This window comes from Genypterus blacodes, unplaced genomic scaffold (genome assembly GCF_046128005.1).
Source record: "Genypterus blacodes isolate CSIRO-AG114 ecotype Tasmania unplaced genomic scaffold, CSIRO-AGI_Gbla_v1 ptg000064l_1, whole genome shotgun sequence".
NCBI classification, from domain to species: Eukaryota; Metazoa; Chordata; class Actinopteri; order Ophidiiformes; family Ophidiidae; genus Genypterus; species Genypterus blacodes.
In genome coordinates this window covers 459,470-477,349 of record NW_027466876.1, presented here as the reverse complement: position 1 = coordinate 477,349, position 17,880 = coordinate 459,470, and the positions used below count along the sequence as shown (strand labels likewise).

At 42.7% G+C, this 17,880-nt stretch overlaps 2 protein-coding genes across 4 annotated transcripts; both read left to right on the top strand.

Annotated features, from left to right (window-relative positions):
* Window positions 1–31: 31 nt before the first annotated feature.
* ppil6 (peptidylprolyl isomerase (cyclophilin)-like 6) lies at window positions 32–2,874 on the top strand. The gene is made up of 8 exons (XM_076155090.1): window positions 32–273; window positions 359–454; window positions 995–1,183; window positions 1,334–1,396; window positions 1,800–1,947; window positions 2,115–2,174; window positions 2,264–2,399; window positions 2,524–2,874. The coding sequence occupies exons 1-8, from the start codon at window positions 178–180 to the stop codon at window positions 2,693–2,695; spliced, it is 960 nt and encodes a 319-aa protein (XP_076011205.1). The 5' UTR covers window positions 32–177; the 3' UTR covers window positions 2,696–2,874.
* Window positions 2,875–4,358: 1,484 nt separating this feature from the next.
* cd164 (CD164 molecule, sialomucin) lies at window positions 4,359–15,836 on the top strand. Of its 3 annotated transcripts, none has more exons than XM_076154931.1 (6): window positions 4,359–4,580; window positions 5,595–5,669; window positions 11,002–11,067; window positions 11,420–11,569; window positions 11,717–11,794; window positions 11,902–15,836. In XM_076154931.1, the coding sequence occupies exons 1-6, from the start codon at window positions 4,511–4,513 to the stop codon at window positions 12,075–12,077; spliced, it is 615 nt and encodes a 204-aa protein (XP_076011046.1). In that variant the 5' UTR covers window positions 4,359–4,510; the 3' UTR covers window positions 12,078–15,836. The 3 variants fall into 3 exon arrangements, with proteins under 3 accessions (XP_076011046.1, XP_076011045.1, XP_076011047.1); XM_076154930.1 differs by having other exon boundaries at window positions 4,359–4,583; XM_076154932.1 differs by lacking the exon at window positions 11,420–11,569 and having other exon boundaries at window positions 4,359–4,583.
* Window positions 15,837–17,880: the final 2,044 nt, after the last annotated feature.

The window sequence follows — 17,880 nt, the reverse complement described above, 5'->3', positions numbered from 1 at the left end:
TTGTGTTAGCGGCATATACGGTACCCCGGAACTCAGTGACCTCATAGCTGGCACCATGCATAATACGCGTGTTTATTTATTGTAGAATGCGTCATATTGCGTCCCCAAACTAGCGCTTTATAAAGTCTTACATCTAACCCCGAGTGTACATTACTTTTGTACCTTTGTTGCGTAAACATGGTAAACCCACCAGGTACAAAACCAAAAGTGCGCCTAGAAATCGTCGGTTTGGTGAAAGAACCTCATTTCCATGTGGCCAAGGGCATCGCAGAGGTAAAAGGAGAACTTTAGTTTAAGTTACAACGCGACCGAGAAGTTTTCACCTGTTAAAACTACTGATATTCACTTTGTGTGACAGGGACTAAAACGGCAATTTCCTGCGGAATTTTTAGACCCAACAATTGAACCGTTACTTGAATGTGCCTGGAACGTATATCTGTGGGAAAAGAAAAGGGTAAGTCATGTATTTATTTATGTATTTATTACCAATTTACATTGAGATAGATACACTGGGTGAACAGAACCACATTTAACAGAAAACAGAAACAAAGGAATTTAAATAATCAGATCACAAAGTCACTCAATAATAAAGCAGTGCGTCCTTTACAAACCCACAAGTCCCAGTAGTGTAAATAATATGAATACTGCTGTAGTGAATGGTAGAAATTGTGTCAACTGTTAGTATCCGGCCATGTCACATTCTGTGCATTTGAAATATCACTCCTATTTTGCTATTTAAGTAAATTCTATTTGAGTATTCACAGTCTGCGATATAGAGGATTGTTAGGATTGCTTAGGAAGTTCCAAAGTAAAATAATACAATGATGTAAACACAAAAATGGGCAGAGCTAACTGCAACACTTCACAGAGCTGAGAGGTGTACTGCCATACTATTCACATAAATACTCACACCTACTGCTGTAATTTGATGTGATGATTACTAATCTGCTAAATGCTGAATCACAATGCATCTGTCCATCATTTGTTATTGAAGGAGCTGTGTGGTGACGTGTGGCAGTACTCCAGCAACCTGATGTGCTTTCTGAATGGCCGTCTCCTTGGTAGTGAGGATGAACTTGCCAGCTGGGCCAAGAAACAGTGGGAATTTACGTTAACACATCCAAAGGAGTTTTATCAGGCTCTCGCTGAGGACGACTACTCGAAACACCTGCAGAGAACAGGGGCAAGCCAACATCACAGTCTGACAATATAATTTCTTTTCGACTACACACTGACATTAATGTGTACCTCATAACATAACTATATGTCAAATATCAGTGGATTTCTTGGTTTAAATGTGCATCTGTGTTACTTATGTTTGTTTTCATTATAGCATCAGTTTGTATTCATGGACATTGAGATTCAAGGAGAACCAGCAGGGAGGTTACTGTTTGAGGTGAGGGACCCTAATGCATTTTACATTCACTTTTCTGACACAATTTACTGCCATAAGTTCTTGCAATGGCGAGACAATTCTCTATGGAATCACCTGATTTCATGACTCACTCATTAGTTGGCCAACTCTTTATAGACAAACACAATCTGCTTAAAAACACCAGCAGTCCTACTATTCATCTCTCACTGAATGTTTTCTATAATCATAGATAATTGGTAGAAGCTCCTTTAGCAGCAAAAACATTTCCTGTAGTTGCTGATGCACAATGTTGATGAGCTATATTTGAAACAATTTTGAATTTATTGCAAGGTTGTGAATTTGCAATAATCAGCAGCAAAGATTGCGGCAATTTCTGTTTAAGGGCGACCCTGGTTGTAATAGAGTTCTCTCTTGGTCTTCTCAGCTGTTCTCAGATGTTTGTCCAAAGACTTCAAAGAACTTCCAGGCTCTGTGCACAGGAGAGGGAGGTCAGTCACAAAGCGGCCTGACGCTCTGCTACAAAGGATCGCTGTTCCATCGTGTCGTGCCCAGTGGCTGGGTGCAAGGTGGAGGTATGTAGTATAAGCATCACTCTCAACTTAATAAATGAGATAAATGAGAGAAAATAGCAACAAGCAAAATGTGTTCCCTTCAAACTCCTGTTACTAATTTCTCATTACATTTTCATCGGATATACAGTAAATTGTTCAATCTGCTAACTCTATCATTCCATTTTTAGATATTTCTCCAGGAAGTAAAGGTAATGGAGGGGAGTCATTCTATGGACCAACTTTTGAAGGTAAAAATGAACACTGTGCACATGATTAGGATTGTTATTCATGTATACTGTCCAAAATCTCACCTGATCTGTCTCTTTTCTTGTTTCAGATGAAAGCTTTGCTGTTTCCCACACAAAGCGAGGGATTCTGGGAATGTCCAACCATGGTTTACATAGCAATGGGTCACAGTTCTACATTACCCTGCAGCCAGCGCTCTGGATGGACAAGACATACGTCGCCTTTGGGTCTGTGTCTGTGTTCTAGTTCTGGTTCAATTTCTTTAACTCTGTTCTGTCATCCGTTTGAGTAAAGTTCAATGTGAATGTGTAGTCTTTTTGTAATGTTATCCATGTTGTTTTTCTGTTTCAGTCAAGTGGTCGAAGGTGTCAATGTCCTCAGGAGACTAGAAGAGGTTCCAACCTGCAATGAAAGACCCCAATATGAGTGTAGTATTGCAGATTGTGGAATGTTTGGTAATGGTAATGGTAATGGTGCCAAAGTATGGATTGCTGCTGCTTCCTTCTGTGAGGGAAAATGCTGATTATTAGTACAAGTTGTGATCACTTGTATGCACACTCCTCTATCATGTTTGCTTATTCTTAATCATGTTACTATATAAGCTAGAGGTTTAGCTATGCTTGAAGAGCAAACACATACTGTATGTCTTGTAAAATGTAAACACCTGTAAACACCAGGGTGTCATGTGACACCCTGAAATCTGTCCAGTGGTTAATTTAAAGCTTTTCAGTTTGTTTTTGATTTATTGAAATTACTTAATGTAACATGAATACATATCCTTGGAAACATTGTTTTGCTAAAAATGTGTTCCTTTTATGCAGTGCAGGATTCTTCATGTATTTTTATTCATTCATCTGTCATGTTTGATTTATTTTCTTTGTTCTATTTTATTTTGTTCAAGTTACAAGTTTACGTTGATTGGACTGTTTATTCACAAAAAAACTGCAGAAATGTCCTGTTGCCAACCGCCAATAAACCCTAAAGAGGAAGACAAGCATCATTTTTCCAATTGCCTCCAAATTATGAGAGGAGTGGGAGACATGAACCACCCTAGCACCCCCACAATGACATCATGAATGAAGTCACAGTTACATGACCATAATGACACAATGAATAATGTCACAGTTATAGTAGTGTGAGTTACCAGATCGAGGAGAGCAGTGTTGGTCAACAGATTATTCTTCCAGCTTCATACACTGGCAGCACCAGTTACCTCTACACCTCTACAAGCCTACTTGGATGCACTTGCAAGAACATACAGGAAGATACAGGACGTTTGATCTATTCATCACCATGACTGCAAACCCAATAAATGTCACCTGTTCCAAAAACTTCATGAAAACCTTCTGTCCAGAGACTCGACTGCCTTGCAATGGTCATAGCTACTCTGAGCACAAAAGACCCAGCAATGGTCACAAGCACCGTTGTAGACAAGGTTGAGATGTCTACATTCATCAACGCAAGGACGTTTGATGCTCACTGGTCAACAATGGAACACAAGATTCAGCAACTAGTTGACACCCTCTGGAATAGCTGACCCTAAAATGAAAATGAAAGTAGGAGCACCTGGATGATGGTAGTTCAGATGTTGGACAGGGTGATTGAGCTGACATGGCTATTGGGACAAATGGGACAGGCTCTTCCTGCCAAGGATTCCTCACCATGACAGAAATGATGAGCTTCCCTTCACCTTTGTCAGGTGGCAGTTCTCTGTCAGGCTGGCTTTCACCGTAACCCTTAACAAAGGTTAGAGGTTAAGAGAAGGAGCGAGTTGGCATCTACCTTCCTTAGCCTGTGTTCGCTCACGGCCAGCTCTACATAGCCTTCTTCACGGGGAAGAAAGTTTGCATTGAAGGTGATGAAGAGGGCATAACAAACAAGATTCTATAAGGACTTGCACTAATGCCAAAATACACTTTTTTACTGTAGTTAAATACAATATATTAGTCAACAAATACCCTTAATTCACACACCTGTCATAGTCGATCGCACCTTTCATTTAATTCGATTAGAACTTGTGTATGACCACAAAAGCTAATTTTGTCATGTTAGATAATATATTCAAAACTTGTTTTCTTCTATTTCTTTCTTGTCGGTATTAACTGTATTTGTTTATTTGTTAGGCCGTTCATGTACACTCTGTTATTACCGACAGCACTTGAAGGCAGCAAAAGTGCCACATGACATGCCGAGTAGGAAGTGCCAGGCTATCGAGCAGCAAACGCAACACGAAGGGGGAAGCAGTGAAATCTGAAGTCTCATTCTCGACGTTTCGGAGAAAGCCCCCTCTTTTCTTTTCTTTCTGTGGAAACAAACGGAGCAATAAGTTGTGGCAGCCATGTACGCGAAGCTTCTGTATTTCTCCGCGGCTCTCGTTTTGCTGGGCTCATCAGCCGCAGCGGACACAGCAGGTAAGTTTACGGGCTCTCGGTACGAAGCTAGCGGTTAGCTACAGCCAGCTTCACTCCACCGCGGCTAAAAACAGCATTTAAGCAGTATGTAGGACATTTATCTGTCATGGCAGAGGAGACACAACCCTCACCGCTACGTTTACCAAATGTCTGCTCTCCTTGTGGCTTCACTCAAAGCCATTCTTCCTGGCAACTTGTCAGATTTATTTCCACGTTGGCCAGTGTCTGCTAACGCTAAGCACGGTAGCCAACAGAGTCCACTAAAATGGAATAAAGTATTTAAATCAATTTAATCTGTCGGCATGTAAATTATATCAACACACACGTTCAGCGCATTTGCCGTGTTGTGTTGTTAATGTAACTGCCCCACGTCATTTCTGCTCCTCTGTTGTGTAACACTATCAAATCCATGTTTTAGTTTTACTCAATGTGAAAGATAGTTTACCAAAGTCGTTAACTATTAGAAGCTGTATTTTACGCTTTATTGTTTAATTTGTCTTCACAGTAACTCTTAAATCGCATAATAATTGATGATTCATTGTGATTCTCACCTTTTTAATTAGATTCTAAACACCCCAAACAGAAATGGATATTATGCGATTGTCTGTTAAAACATATAAACTATGCAGAATGAAAAGTATGATTTTCTTTCAATGGATTTTCACATTCAGTGTGATTTGTGCTGGGATGAAGCTGTGTATTAGTCACCCTCGGATTCAGACACTGGCGAAATTCCAGTAACAATACAGGGAAAGACAGATGAACACGATGACGGACCAAATCTTTCCCCCACACTTTGTCATCTGATCCGATCCGTCACCTTGTTTAGAATTGAATTGATTTACAGGCTCAACAAGCAAAAACTAAACAAAAGACATATTTCCACTCTGCAGTTTTCGCTGGCAAATAAAATCCAGATTCAATGAAAACGTAAAAATTGCTGAAATAACTTGCAATGTTGTTAATTGCGTGTGTTAATTCTAAACCGTCTTATCTCTGATTCTTTTGCAGATCAGTGTTCCCCTCTGACGACATGTGATCAATGTACACTCAATCATGAATGCCTATGGGTCAATTGCACGTCATGTGAGTATCTTTTCTAAATGTGCAGCATGTAGCGCAGGTATAGGTTGGTCTTTGTGCGTCCTAAATTGTCCAGACAGCTGAACCGATGAGACGCATGATTTCTCTGACTATGTAGAGAATGTGTGGTAGTGGATGTTTTGTTTCAATGATGTCATCTCAGCTTCCCTCCAAACCCTGAACTGCGCCGGCAACAGTAATCTGCCGGCAACCGACCCGCACACTGGATCTGGATAGTGGCAGTGGAGTCTAAATTGGTTTAGGTTTGAAGAATTGTGTGCCTTTTGGATTGAAATACTGTCTCCTAGGTTATATTGTGTCGTCGTCTCCTTGTGACATGTGCATTGGATATAGATATGAGAAATAATGCTTGGTTTACATATTCAGGAGGTCAGGAGAGGGGAATGTGTTGTCATCATCAGGATAGGAACGTTACAGGATTTTATAGGCGGACACACACGCACGAGATCACTAAATGTTACAACAGCTTTGTTAATTATTTTCATTTGACACATTTGCCCTTGGATGAATCAGTGCCTGTGCTGTTTGCTTTTGGTTCAGTCTGGTTTCACCCCCCCCAAAAAAAAAAAAATCCAATCAGAAGTAAAGATAGTAAGAAAAGCTCATTGATCAGAAAAGCATGGGGGTCAGAGTGCAAAGAATGATGTTGCTATTTAACACGGAACAAGTGTAGTTGTAAAGCAGACGATGGAGTCGGTAAAGAAAGAAGTCTCACGCATGTAAAGTTAAAGGAAAACAAGTTTATCTGTCCTCCTGTATGAGCCTGAAAATGCAATAATATTCAACAGCTTATCTCTTCTACGTTATAACTTTGTTAAAACTATACACATCCAACAAGCCTGGTGTCTTAGTGGGTGAAAGGCAACTGAATATTGCAATTTCACTTGCAAAGTTGTAAAATTGGTATTTCCCGTTGATTTGACATCCCACACGGTATCGGTAACTCTATCTAGCATGGATCGGCATTTAATCTGTATCCTAATGTAGGCAGTCTCAGTATTGAGGAACAAGCAAAAGAGGCTGCAGATAAGTAACCGATCAATTCAGCAAGGGCCTGATTACTTTTCAGTTGAGGACAACAGTAAGCCGTTTCAGTTGCTAGTCATTAAGGTCAAAGAATGTCATATAACTTGCATAGCCTCAAATGCGTTACTCGTCTAATCTGTTGTTGTTGCCTCAGCACGTCCAAAATCAGTCGTTGAGGTTAGTGCTTCAGTGGGGAACAGGTATGGTCTGACCTGTTAGACTGCACTTTGAGCAGTCGGGAGTGAGGTCGGGGAGATCCCACACCCGCCCTCTGCATTGTCTGAGTTCCCATATGTTATAGATGGGTTTGGTTAACAGGACAAACAAGACAGGGAAGATGTATGCCTACCTCACAATAATCAGGAGTGGAGCGATGTCAGTTGTCTCATTGTGTCTCCCAAAGGGGCTTTACTATGAGGCTATACGTGTTTTAGGGCGTGGAATAGAACTCTAGTCTTCCTACCTTTCAGTGTTATTGGGCTCAACTGATTGTCAGCGGTTTCATGCAGGTTTGACCCATTTTAAATTAGTTTTACGTCATACAAAGTGTCTGTTTTCTCTCTTAGAAAGTCCACAATGCAGCTACACACCAGACCAAATAACTTGCACAATCCTCTAAATAGGATGGCGGCAGATGCAACCAACGCTTTCGACACAAAAAAAACACACACACGCACACGCGCACACACACGCACACACACGCACACACACGCACACACACCAAGTGCTAATGGCTTTCCCAACCCCCAAGAATGGATCACTAATTTGATATGAACTCAGAACAAACCAGAAAGGTCCGTTCTGACCAGACAGGCTAAAGTACAGACCAGCTGTGTCGCTGCCACACTGTCATTACCAGATTTATCTTTGGTTTAGGGATTTTGTGTAAACAAACCTTTGGCGTCAGAAGCACATTTCCCTGCATTCCCAAACTTAGACTCCCCAAAACCCTTACACGTGTCCATGTTAGCTGCACAGAGCCTGTAAATACAGGCCGCAGTCTGTGACAAAGCCTGTGTATTGCTTCTAATCTGGAGGCAGATTTCAGTAGAGGCTCCCACCTTCACCCCCCAGCTTGAGCTAACGTCAGACTGGAGCCCCGATGATGACCTCAGCGTCTCGGTTAACGGTGGGAGCCAGGTTCCCTTTTCACAGCTGCCTGTGAGATAACAAGCCTCTGACCTCCTTACAAGGGAAAAACCTCCCACATGCATACGCATCAGAGTACATATGTAGATAAGCAGCGTCGGGTCACACAGGCGGGCTGCACAAGAAAGCAGTTCAGCCTCAACAATGACTTAATGATTACAGAAAGTAGCTTCAAAGGCAGCGAGACATTAAATAAAACATAGGAGGCGCCACAGTGTTGGATCGCTCTGTTTAATCTCCTGAAGTCTCATTCCTAGCAAAATAGGTAACAAAGAATATGGAATAGAAATCCAAATAAAATCTAGTTCCCAGTTTGCTGACTCAGGAGAAGCTGCATGGGGAGCCGCAACTCACATGACAGGCTATATAGTAGAATCTGAAAAATTATCAAGAACAGCACGGTGACGCACATAGACAGGAACAGTGTGTCATAAGCTTCAGGGAATGAACTAATATGCCGCTTCAGCCATTTGGAAATTGTGTGTATCCAATGCCATAGCACCAAGATGCCCAATCTGAACAGTGACCACAAACTGAGCCATGGAAAAGCGATCACAGGATGATGAATCACTTTTTGACCCCATTTAGAAAAAAACCCCAAAAAGCTGCCTGTGTTTGTAGCCTCTGCGCTAAAATCGGTGTATCTGTAATATACTTGCAGCCATCTTTAATTAGAATCGCTTTAGACGCCAATGGAATAAACGGGGAGGTTGTAGGAGGGAATGTTACAGCACCACTTTCTCTCCCCTTGGACACAACACCCATCTCCCATTAGGTTCCCGTTATTCCTAGACGGTAGCGCCTCCATCAGTGTGTTTGGTACCGAAACTTGGCTCCAGTACGCATACTACAACCAATACCAACAAGACCAAATTCAAATATAGATGTTGGTGTCTGGTTTCACTGATTTCAGGCTTTAGCAAGACTTGACTGTAGGTCTCACTCGGAGGTTTCTTAGGCCTCCTGCAGACGGTGTGATCTCTGTTTTATAGATTTGTTTCATATCAAACTGTCGAGTGAAATATTTGTTGTAATCAGGGGTCTTGATGCTTGTCAGATTGTGAGATTGAACGTTGCAGGCCTAGTGCTAAATTGGTCATCTGTGGATTTCAAACTGTCATCCAGGACCGCCACTTTGGTTTGAGGATCAAGTATGACATCATGAGCCCCAAATCACAGCCTTTACACCTCTACAAAATGTAGTGAAACAAGCTTTACAGGTACAAAATATGTCCTGACTTTGAGTCATTCAACCAACTCTAACCAACCCTGCCCGTAAGCATGACTAAACCCAAGAGTGTCGACAGCAAGCCCAGCGTCTTGACACTTCCTTTTCTAAGAAGGAAGAGGAAATCTTTTTCTCAAGAGACTTCGCGTATCCCAGTGCCACAGCTCACAACCAACACTGCAGAACTCCTAAGAAGAGTCAAATGGAAGGAAAATGATGCCCTAATCTCGCATTTGAAATAAAGCAAGAAGTGTGAATATTAGTGAAGTAGTTTGACTAATTGATGAATTCATTAACAATTCTCAGACGATACGATTTACAGAAAGGGGAAAATGTCCGGACATGCTTTCAACTACATCCATGCCTGCATCATAGTTACTGTTAATATCAGATTTGTGATGTTTGTCTAAATGTAAGACTGAAACTAAAGACTCAGGACCCTGGTATAGATTTGGAGCTGAACAGCAGCATTCTTGGGTACGGAAAGAATCCACAGTCACAAGCTGGCTCACCGTCATGACTCACGGGTGTGACAGCCTGGTGTGTATCACACGCTTATGTGTTGTTTTAACTCGTGGAATTTTAATTTGCTATAGTTAATGTTTCTAATGTAGCAAAGATGTGGGGTGAAATGAATGAACGCCGGCTTGTATCGACACTCGAGTCGGAGAAGGATTTTAAATTGAACAAGAACTGAACTTGAAATCAATGTTTAACAATTTCTGTATTCACCCGTTGTTGTCAAAGCCTTTAGAGGAAGTAACGCTTCATGGCAGGTCAAAGTCCTCCGCTGTCTTAACACTGGTAATGTGTAATCAGGTGGTACAATATACCACAATACAGCTAGGTGATCAGTGTATGACTCGACACGCCCTGTACACACTGACCAGGCTTTATATCACTGTGCTGATTGTAGTTAAAAGTAAATACAGTAATTTCTATTTATTTTAGAGCGATTGATAACCTATTTTTCAAGGGAGTGCTGGCCAAGATGCGCAGCAAAGATTAAAAGACGGAAGCACGATTACACAAACAAAAGACAGACCTTTAGAACAGAGGAACCATCAAATGAAATATCCACTCAAATGCCAGACGAGCTTGACTTGAGTGTGAAGTGTCATTGTGAAAGTAAGAGGAAGAAAGTAAGAAGTCTCGACACAAGTGAGAAGTAAAACTCTTTGTCACATCTCCAATTTCCATAATCGTCTCTAAAGTGGTTTGTGTCTCGGCCCGTCTTGATGGGCGAGTAGCGTTGCTCTGTACAAGCCTTGTCACTCCTGCTTTGTCACGCCGTGGGTTAATAGCCAGGCGTGAAAGGTTAGCACCGGCACACACTGTCAGCGAGAGAATCATGTGCGCCGAGGCCTCCACAATGCTAATGCGTCCTTGTGCAAGACACCGGATTCCTGAGGAAAAGAGAAGGCACCTCTTTCCTGTCGTGTCACATGTTTACTTACAACTTGCATGCACACAATAAAGAAGAGACGGAGAAGCACAGCGGTTGAACTTGAGCTAGTGAGCATATGGACGGATCGATTTGAATGTTACTAAAGATACCGGGCTATAATGTCATTCTACTGAACGGGAAAGGAACTGCTGGCTTACAAGACCCAATATTGCTGAGTGGTCCAGACGCAAACTTCCCCACTGCCCAGTGAGGGGGACAGCTGGTGTCTCTTAACGGTGACATAACTGCCAGATCCGTTCTAATAACTGATAAGGATTTTAAGAAGTCAAAGTCTTTGTAGTACTTCAAAGTGGGAATTGATGTTCTTACTCCAGGAACATTGAACTTTAGGTCCAAAATCCAGACCTTTCTGATGGTTGTGAATATGTCCTCCTGTGCCTTTGTGTGTATCATTGTTGACAGTTTGCCAAACATTATTAAAATGATGACTCGTCTCTTTTCAGCGGTCTTCTCCTGTATTAATGCCACTCTTCTGACAAACGGCTCCTGCACCATCGCCAACTGCGCAGGTAAGGATGACTAAAGCTCACTTCTCAATGTCACAAATATGGAATTAAGACTTGATTTTCATATGTACACCATGCCACCACCGAGTAGAGAGAGAGACAGCAGATGTGTGTGTCCGGTCGTATCTGTGTATCGGGTGTTGGCACTTCTGGTCTTTTTGCTGTCCATTCTCCTTAATTTGTCCAAGAGGCTTGAGCAGGTGGGAATGTTTCACCTGCCCAAGGGAGATGGTGAGGGGTAGTGTGTGTGTGTGTGTGTGTGTTTGTGTGATTTATGGGTGTCTCCTTGTTGTTCGAGTCCTGTCTATTGCTTCCGCTTCCTTACACTTTGCATCGGTGTTGGTTTTCTGTCCAGCTGTTGAGTCCTCAACAGTCACAGCCACTTCCCTTGCTTCGACCGCTTCCCCTCCTCCCTCAACCTCCGCTACAGCCCCCCCCACCCCTGTTGTCACCACTACCGCCACCGCCTCCACCACTAACGGCAGCAGCCCCGAGCCCACCACAGGTAACCCCTCCGTCGCTAAGAACCCATGCTGAAGTCTATGTTGTCCGGTCTGCAGGGTTTTCCAACAGTCTACCAAATAGGTCTATTGGGATTACTTGACCAAGTCCAATGGCTAAAGTGTGTGTTCCTGTTGTGACCTGATTATAGATAATTCAACCACGACTACCCCTGTTGCACCCACCAATAGCACCGTTACTACCACTGCCACGCCAACGCCCAGCTCAAGTAAGTGGCAGAGATGAGAGTGTGAAGTAAAAGATGATTTGCGCTCATGAATGGCAAATATGTGAATAGATGGTAAAGAAGTGTCTTTGTCCTGTCCTGTGCCACAGACTCCTCCGTCTCAACCGTCAGCCCAGTCCCGACGTCTCCCTCCCCTCACAAGGACTCCACCTTTGACGCGGCCAGCTTCATCGGCGGCATCGTGCTGGTGGTGGGCCTGCAGGCGGTCATCTTCTTCCTCTACAAATTCTGCAAGTCCAAGGACCGCAACTACCACACCCTTTGAAGCAGTTGATACTATTCGAGGCCCTTTGGACCCACGTCGCTCGACCAACACCCTCCCCCTCTCCCCCCCGCCCCCACCCCTACCAAATAGAACTTTCGGAGAACCCCCCTGCCCGCCCAGCACGCACTCACACACATTTATCACAACAAACTCAAACAGTGTTTCGAGCAGGTTTTCCCCAGATCTTTGCCGTCGTGCCACATTTGGCTTTGACCTGCCTTAGCGCTGCTGCTGCTGCTGTCGTCTGTACGTACGTAGACACCCAACCAACCAACCAACCCACGCATGCCTCTGTGTATTATATCCACTTTGCAACCAACTAGTAGAACTTAACACACACCCCAGTGATATAGTGGTTTGCGCCTAGAATGTTATGTTATCATGTTATCTACATCCCTCAATCGTGGCTTCTTCTATTAAACACGTCACCAAGAAGCAGTTATGAATGTGAAGGAGCTTTTCCCGCTGTTGCTTTGAAGTGGTACAGCCGTGAACCTTTTGCTCTGGAAACACTGTTTGAGTTCGGTCTCCTTAACATGCCGGGAAGATGATTTTTTTTTTGTTTTGCTGTCATGTGAAATCATGTGTGAAGGTTTCCTCAGCCCCGTCTCCAGGTGAATACGAAACGGCGGGGTTACACACTCGGGGTTACACATCAGCTGTCAAGACGGCACAGTAGTGATGCTTCTGGTTAAAGGTCTGTCCTGATGAGCGCCAGTCATCCACTTGGAACATACCAACTGCCAATTGAGCAGCTCGATGCGCTAATCCAGGTATCGAGTCCGTTCCCCCGTCCCATCGCCCCCGCAAACCGGTACTTCCGATCTTAAACGACACCCAAACTCACCTGGGTCGCGAACGTCGAGCTCGCCCCCCCCCCCCCCCCCTTCGTCCCCGTTTCTGTGTTCTAGTCAAAGCGGCCTACGGCTCCAAAAGGAACAATTGTATAATATGTAGGGAAAATATGAATCATTGATTTGTTTAAATGATCTACAGTATATGATAGAGAAGGGTTAGATAAAGAGGGCGTGCACCTTCTGGATGTGGACAACGATAGCGGTGAAGTGCCTTTAATGTCCAGTATGACGAACGTAAGAGGAAGAGGAAGGAGAGTTTTTTTTCTTCCTGGAATGCGAGCGTTGTCATTCGTTTGTGTTTGCTAGAATCATGAAAGAAAGAGAGAAACTATCGCAGTGCTGATATTGGTCAACGGTGACAACTGTAGTATCCCAGCTGGACTGAAGAGTCTCATTGTCGAAAAATACAGTTTCTAGTTGTCACTTTGAAGGTCTTGATTAATCAATCAGGACTTAGTTATCGATTATTAAATATTTTGTTCAAGTCCCCCCCCCCCCCCCAAAAAAATGTAGTATTTTCAGCGCAGGAATCCGTCCGTCCGTCTTCTCGATGGGGACTCAGTACGATGATCTAATTGAAAGGTACATTCAAGTATAACACTGCCCCCAAATCACCAAATCCCCTTTCGGTGACCTTTGAAAATAGTGCGCCGGGAGGAGATTGAAGAATTTGGTGTCTTTTAAAAAGGTAAAGACATCGGACTTAAAGTAAAAGATTATTATAGAAGTCGGATTGAGTCAAATTGTTTTTATGTGTAAGTTTAATTAAATATCCATCCTCTGATTTTTGTTGAGTTTGCAGTATGAACAAGATAGTGAATCAAAATGCACAACTGCAACCCGACGCGGCCGCGCGGGAGCTCACGTTCCGGTCGCTAATTAGCTTGCTGCTAACTGTGTGCTATTGTTTTGTCCCTCCTGTACATAGACGCGTCCCATCTTCGGTTTATCCCCCTCCGCCGCCCCCCAGGTTTCATTTTGCGGAAAGCCTAAATGAAGGAGTTTGTTACGCAAAAAAATTTGCTTGCAGCGGCTTGTTTTGATGTTGAAGTTTTTTTTTTGTTTTGACGCATTTTTTTCCCTCCCCATTATTGCATGCTGGATGCTTGGAGTCGTGATTTGTTTTCCATTTGCAGACGTTAAGGATTTAGCCGCGTTAAAGACCACTTTGATTCTTTGTTCTTAGGCCTTACGCTAGCTGAAGGAATGCCTTTTTGAAATGGTGCGCATTAAGCCAAAGTCCTCAGTTTTGGCATGGAAATTGAGCATTGCACTGACAAGCTTTGTTTAGTATCTTTGTCTATTGCAAAGTTTTTATCGGTTCCGCCAAAAAAAAAAAAATTCAAAAAAAAAAATCAACGCTTGTGTGAACGCTCAATCTTGAATATTAACTAGATAGCGGCTGAGTAATCACCGCATCGTTTCCTTGTTACCACAAAAAGTATCTAACTCATAAGTGCACGTTTAGGTTTCTTGCCTGCGTTTACTCGTTTTTTGCTGCTTACCATTAACAAGCATTGTTTTTTTTAAAGATTAAACCTACAGTCACCTGGTGGCGTCAGGCTACAGCCCAAAGACCCCAAATACGGCAATGAGGCGATTAAGCGTTTTGCCTTAGCTTCACTCATTAGCTCCGTCTCTGCATGTCGGAGTCTCTTTCGCCCTCATTCAGACAGAAGTAATTGAGTTGCGAGCAGCTGCGGTAAGAATGTCACTCCTGCTCATTACGCTGCATTCCTATCAAAACACAACCCCGCATCACATTTTGGCATTGTGGTGTCTGGTGGAGGAAAAAACAAACACCTCTGGTATCCATAGATACCAATAGATGTGTCCATTGTGTTGCCTTTCTTTCCGCAGCTTCTCCTTATACGTGAACTCACTCGCTCGCTCGCTCCCTGCACCTCCTAAGGAAAAGTGCCTTATTCAGTTAAATATCCATAACTACTAAGCGTGGAAGGGACTTAGCACTTTCACGTTTTCATGTGGAGTGGTTCTCTGTGTTTTATTCTGCTCGAATGTCTTTGTTTTGTCACATTCAGCCTTAACTTCTAATCAAATATCACTCAGCTTTAGCCGGCGACGAGCTGTCCAGGTCCATTATCAGGCTACATTCCTGCGATGGGAGCCTGCCTCTGACTCTGTTTTGACTCTAATTAACTCTAATTAATATCTGTCCAAGTAAGTGCTGTTCAAATTCAGACGCAGCGTGATTTTTTTGGATGTGGCCTGATTGGAGCCCGGGGCAGCTTTTCACCGACATGTTCTGGTAAAATACTCCACTGGGAATGTTTTGTCCCACAGCCACTTCTAGAGTACGATACTACAACATTTCCTATTGGAAACAGCCACAAGATTATTTGTAGTTTTACTTTTGGTGGTATTTTCTTCATTGCCGTCTTGTGTTCCGTCGACCAGATTCCTAAATTCCGAATCCAGTTTAGCTTCTCTTTTCTCCGATCAAGCTTTGAGCCTCGCAATATTAAATTCTAAAGAGTGACAACTGAAGAGCTTTTGATTCCCTCTTTGCCTTGTTGCTTTGTTGATCTGTGCCATAACTTTATACCTGATGTGTTCAGTAGGATTGTTTGGCTTTGCTTTCATCCCACTTTGACAGACACGCACACACACACACACACACACACACACACACACACACACACACACACACACACACACACACACACACACACACACACACACACACACACACACACAACCAACCACCACCACACACAACCACTCATGTAGACACTCGCAGGTGCCACGATGCCCGATGCCTTCTGTAATGTTTTGTGCTTATTTTCTGTCATCTTTTCTCTCAGATCTGTTTTGCCTTGTTTTTTCTAGTGTTCTCTTTAGTTTGACGATGTTAAATCAATAAAGTTTGAATATTGTTAAACACGTCAATGGATTTCCATTTCGAATGCTTGACAGCAGTGTCGAATTTCTTGTACGCTCAGAATTTACATGACAAATCAAAAGTGGAACAATGACGCGCAGCCAGGACTCGATCTAAGGATTTGTCCCCATGGTTACGGTCGAAAGGCTAGTTGCCTGGACAACTAAAAGTATCATGTTTACGCTTTGCTTTGTCTTGCCCACATGATCAGATGAAGAAGCTCTTATGGAGAGATGACATCGCTGATTTATTTCAGTCGAATCCAATCTGCAACTGAGGAACATCTTAATTTTTAAGAGGTCGGTTTAATGTTGCGACCACTTTCAAATTATAGCTGAAGTCATTTCAGCCTTATCACACTACAATAAGTTATATACTTGAGTATTTAAGGGCTTTTTTTACGGGATCTATTCATTTTTACATCTCGTCCTTTCTGTGTATTGAGTGATTTGTGCTTTTATGTATCAACAATGTGTTAACTCTAAAGAAAGCCTAAACTAAAGGAAACCCCACCCCTCCCCTCTGCTCAAACTCTCACACAGAGCTCTCACTGTGCTCTGACCCTGACAGGACACACAGTCAGTTTCCAAGGTCACACAAAGTTCCTGCTTATTTAGCAAAAACAGACAGTTCTAGAGGAAATGTTTGTGTGTTTCTGTGTGCAATCACATGGTCAAGATGGGCGTTCTGTCTCCTGTTGTCTGCATGGAAGCACATTCTTCAACAGGTTGTTGTTTTTTGCTGAGTGGTTTGTTTATTCTCCTCAGCTGGCAGAAAGTCTTGCAACTAAAAGAGTTTAAGAAAAGAGGTTTTGTTTTTGATGGTTAGCTGTAATTTCATCACCAGTCTTTCTCCTTAAGAGCTACCTGTCTAGTTTATTTCTATTGCATATCAGCGAATGCCTCTAAGGGCTTGGCAATAACTCCCTTAAGCAAACCTTAAGTGTTTAAGGGGAAAAAATTGGAGTTACATGACACAAAAGAAGAAATCTCCAATGGGTGTGACAGAAACAGTTACCTGGTGTTTCAATGTTGAATTAACTCACACTCACTCATACACACACACTAACACACACCGAGGCTGTTACTGCAATTTTTCCAAGTGGTTTTAGGAATTTCCATGTAAACACTAATATAGAGATACTTCCGGACCTGTATCTTCCTCTTCACCCGTTAGTCGAGGGGCCTTTCACACACTCACAGCGAAATACCTCACATACACTCACACACACACACTGGGCTGCTCGGGGAACACCACCGCTATTCAATACAAGCACAAAAACAGCGGTCACATGTGTATCCGCTTGAGAGGAGGAAATGGAGATGGTGAGAGTGTGTGTGTGTGCGGGGATGAGTCTTGACTTGCCTCAGCTAACCTGATTGCTGCGTCCAGTCGCGCTCTGTAATCTTATATGGAAGCAGTGGGAAACAATGCAAAGGATTTATAACTCCACTCACTCTGTGCTAAACTCTCTGGAGTCTAAAGGCGTTACTACATTTGTATTTATATTTAATTGCTGTGATCAGAGGGTAGTTCTTCTGTGTTTATTATTAGTATTTCATTCTTCTTTGTGTATTTTCTCATTAAACTTCTCCCTCATACTTCCACCTACAGACACTATTCAAACATCAAACTGTTCAAGATGTTCAGGACATTGCTGTGATGACTTTTAGTGTTCATAGCATTCATAGTTTTTGAAATATTGAGCATTTTCCAGCAAATAATTTCCCATATATGTGTTTTGGGTGTTGTTGGATTTGAAGGTTGAAGGTTCGATCCCGGCCTCCTCCTCTTTCAGGTACTTAAAGCATTTAAATTGTTAAATTGGATTTACAGTTTCACAACAAATTCTTTCAGGTACCTTAAACATTTGAAGCATTTTAGATATTTTACGGTTTTACAGCAAAAATCTTTCAGGCACTTAAAGTATTCAGGTATGTAAAACATTCAAACACTGACTGAGCTCCGCCTCTCTTCTTAATTGGTTGCACCTGTGTTCATCAAGCTGCAATAGTGGCGTTCAATAGCAACTTCAATGAATTTC

What these genes read in the sequence shown, in the direction of transcription:
- cd164 (XM_076154930.1), top strand. Translation starts at nt 4,511, where the DNA reads ATGTACGCGAAGCTTCTGTATTTCTCCGCGGCTCTCGTTTTGCTGGGC. An exon ending in CACCATCGCCAACTGCGCAG is followed by an intron (nt 11,068 to 11,419) that starts GTAAGGATGACT and finishes TTTTCTGTCCAG; the next exon opens with CTGTTGAGTCCTCAACAGTC. An exon ending in CAGCCCCGAGCCCACCACAG is followed by an intron (nt 11,570 to 11,716) that starts GTAACCCCTCCG and finishes ACCTGATTATAG; the next exon opens with ATAATTCAACCACGACTACC.
- ppil6 (XM_076155090.1), top strand. Translation starts at nt 178, where the DNA reads ATGGTAAACCCACCAGGTACAAAACCAAAAGTGCGCCTAGAAATCGTC. An exon ending in ATCTGTGGGAAAAGAAAAGG is followed by an intron (nt 455 to 994) that starts GTAAGTCATGTA and finishes TTGTTATTGAAG; the next exon opens with GAGCTGTGTGGTGACGTGTG. An exon ending in CAGGGAGGTTACTGTTTGAG is followed by an intron (nt 1,397 to 1,799) that starts GTGAGGGACCCT and finishes TGGTCTTCTCAG; the next exon opens with CTGTTCTCAGATGTTTGTCC.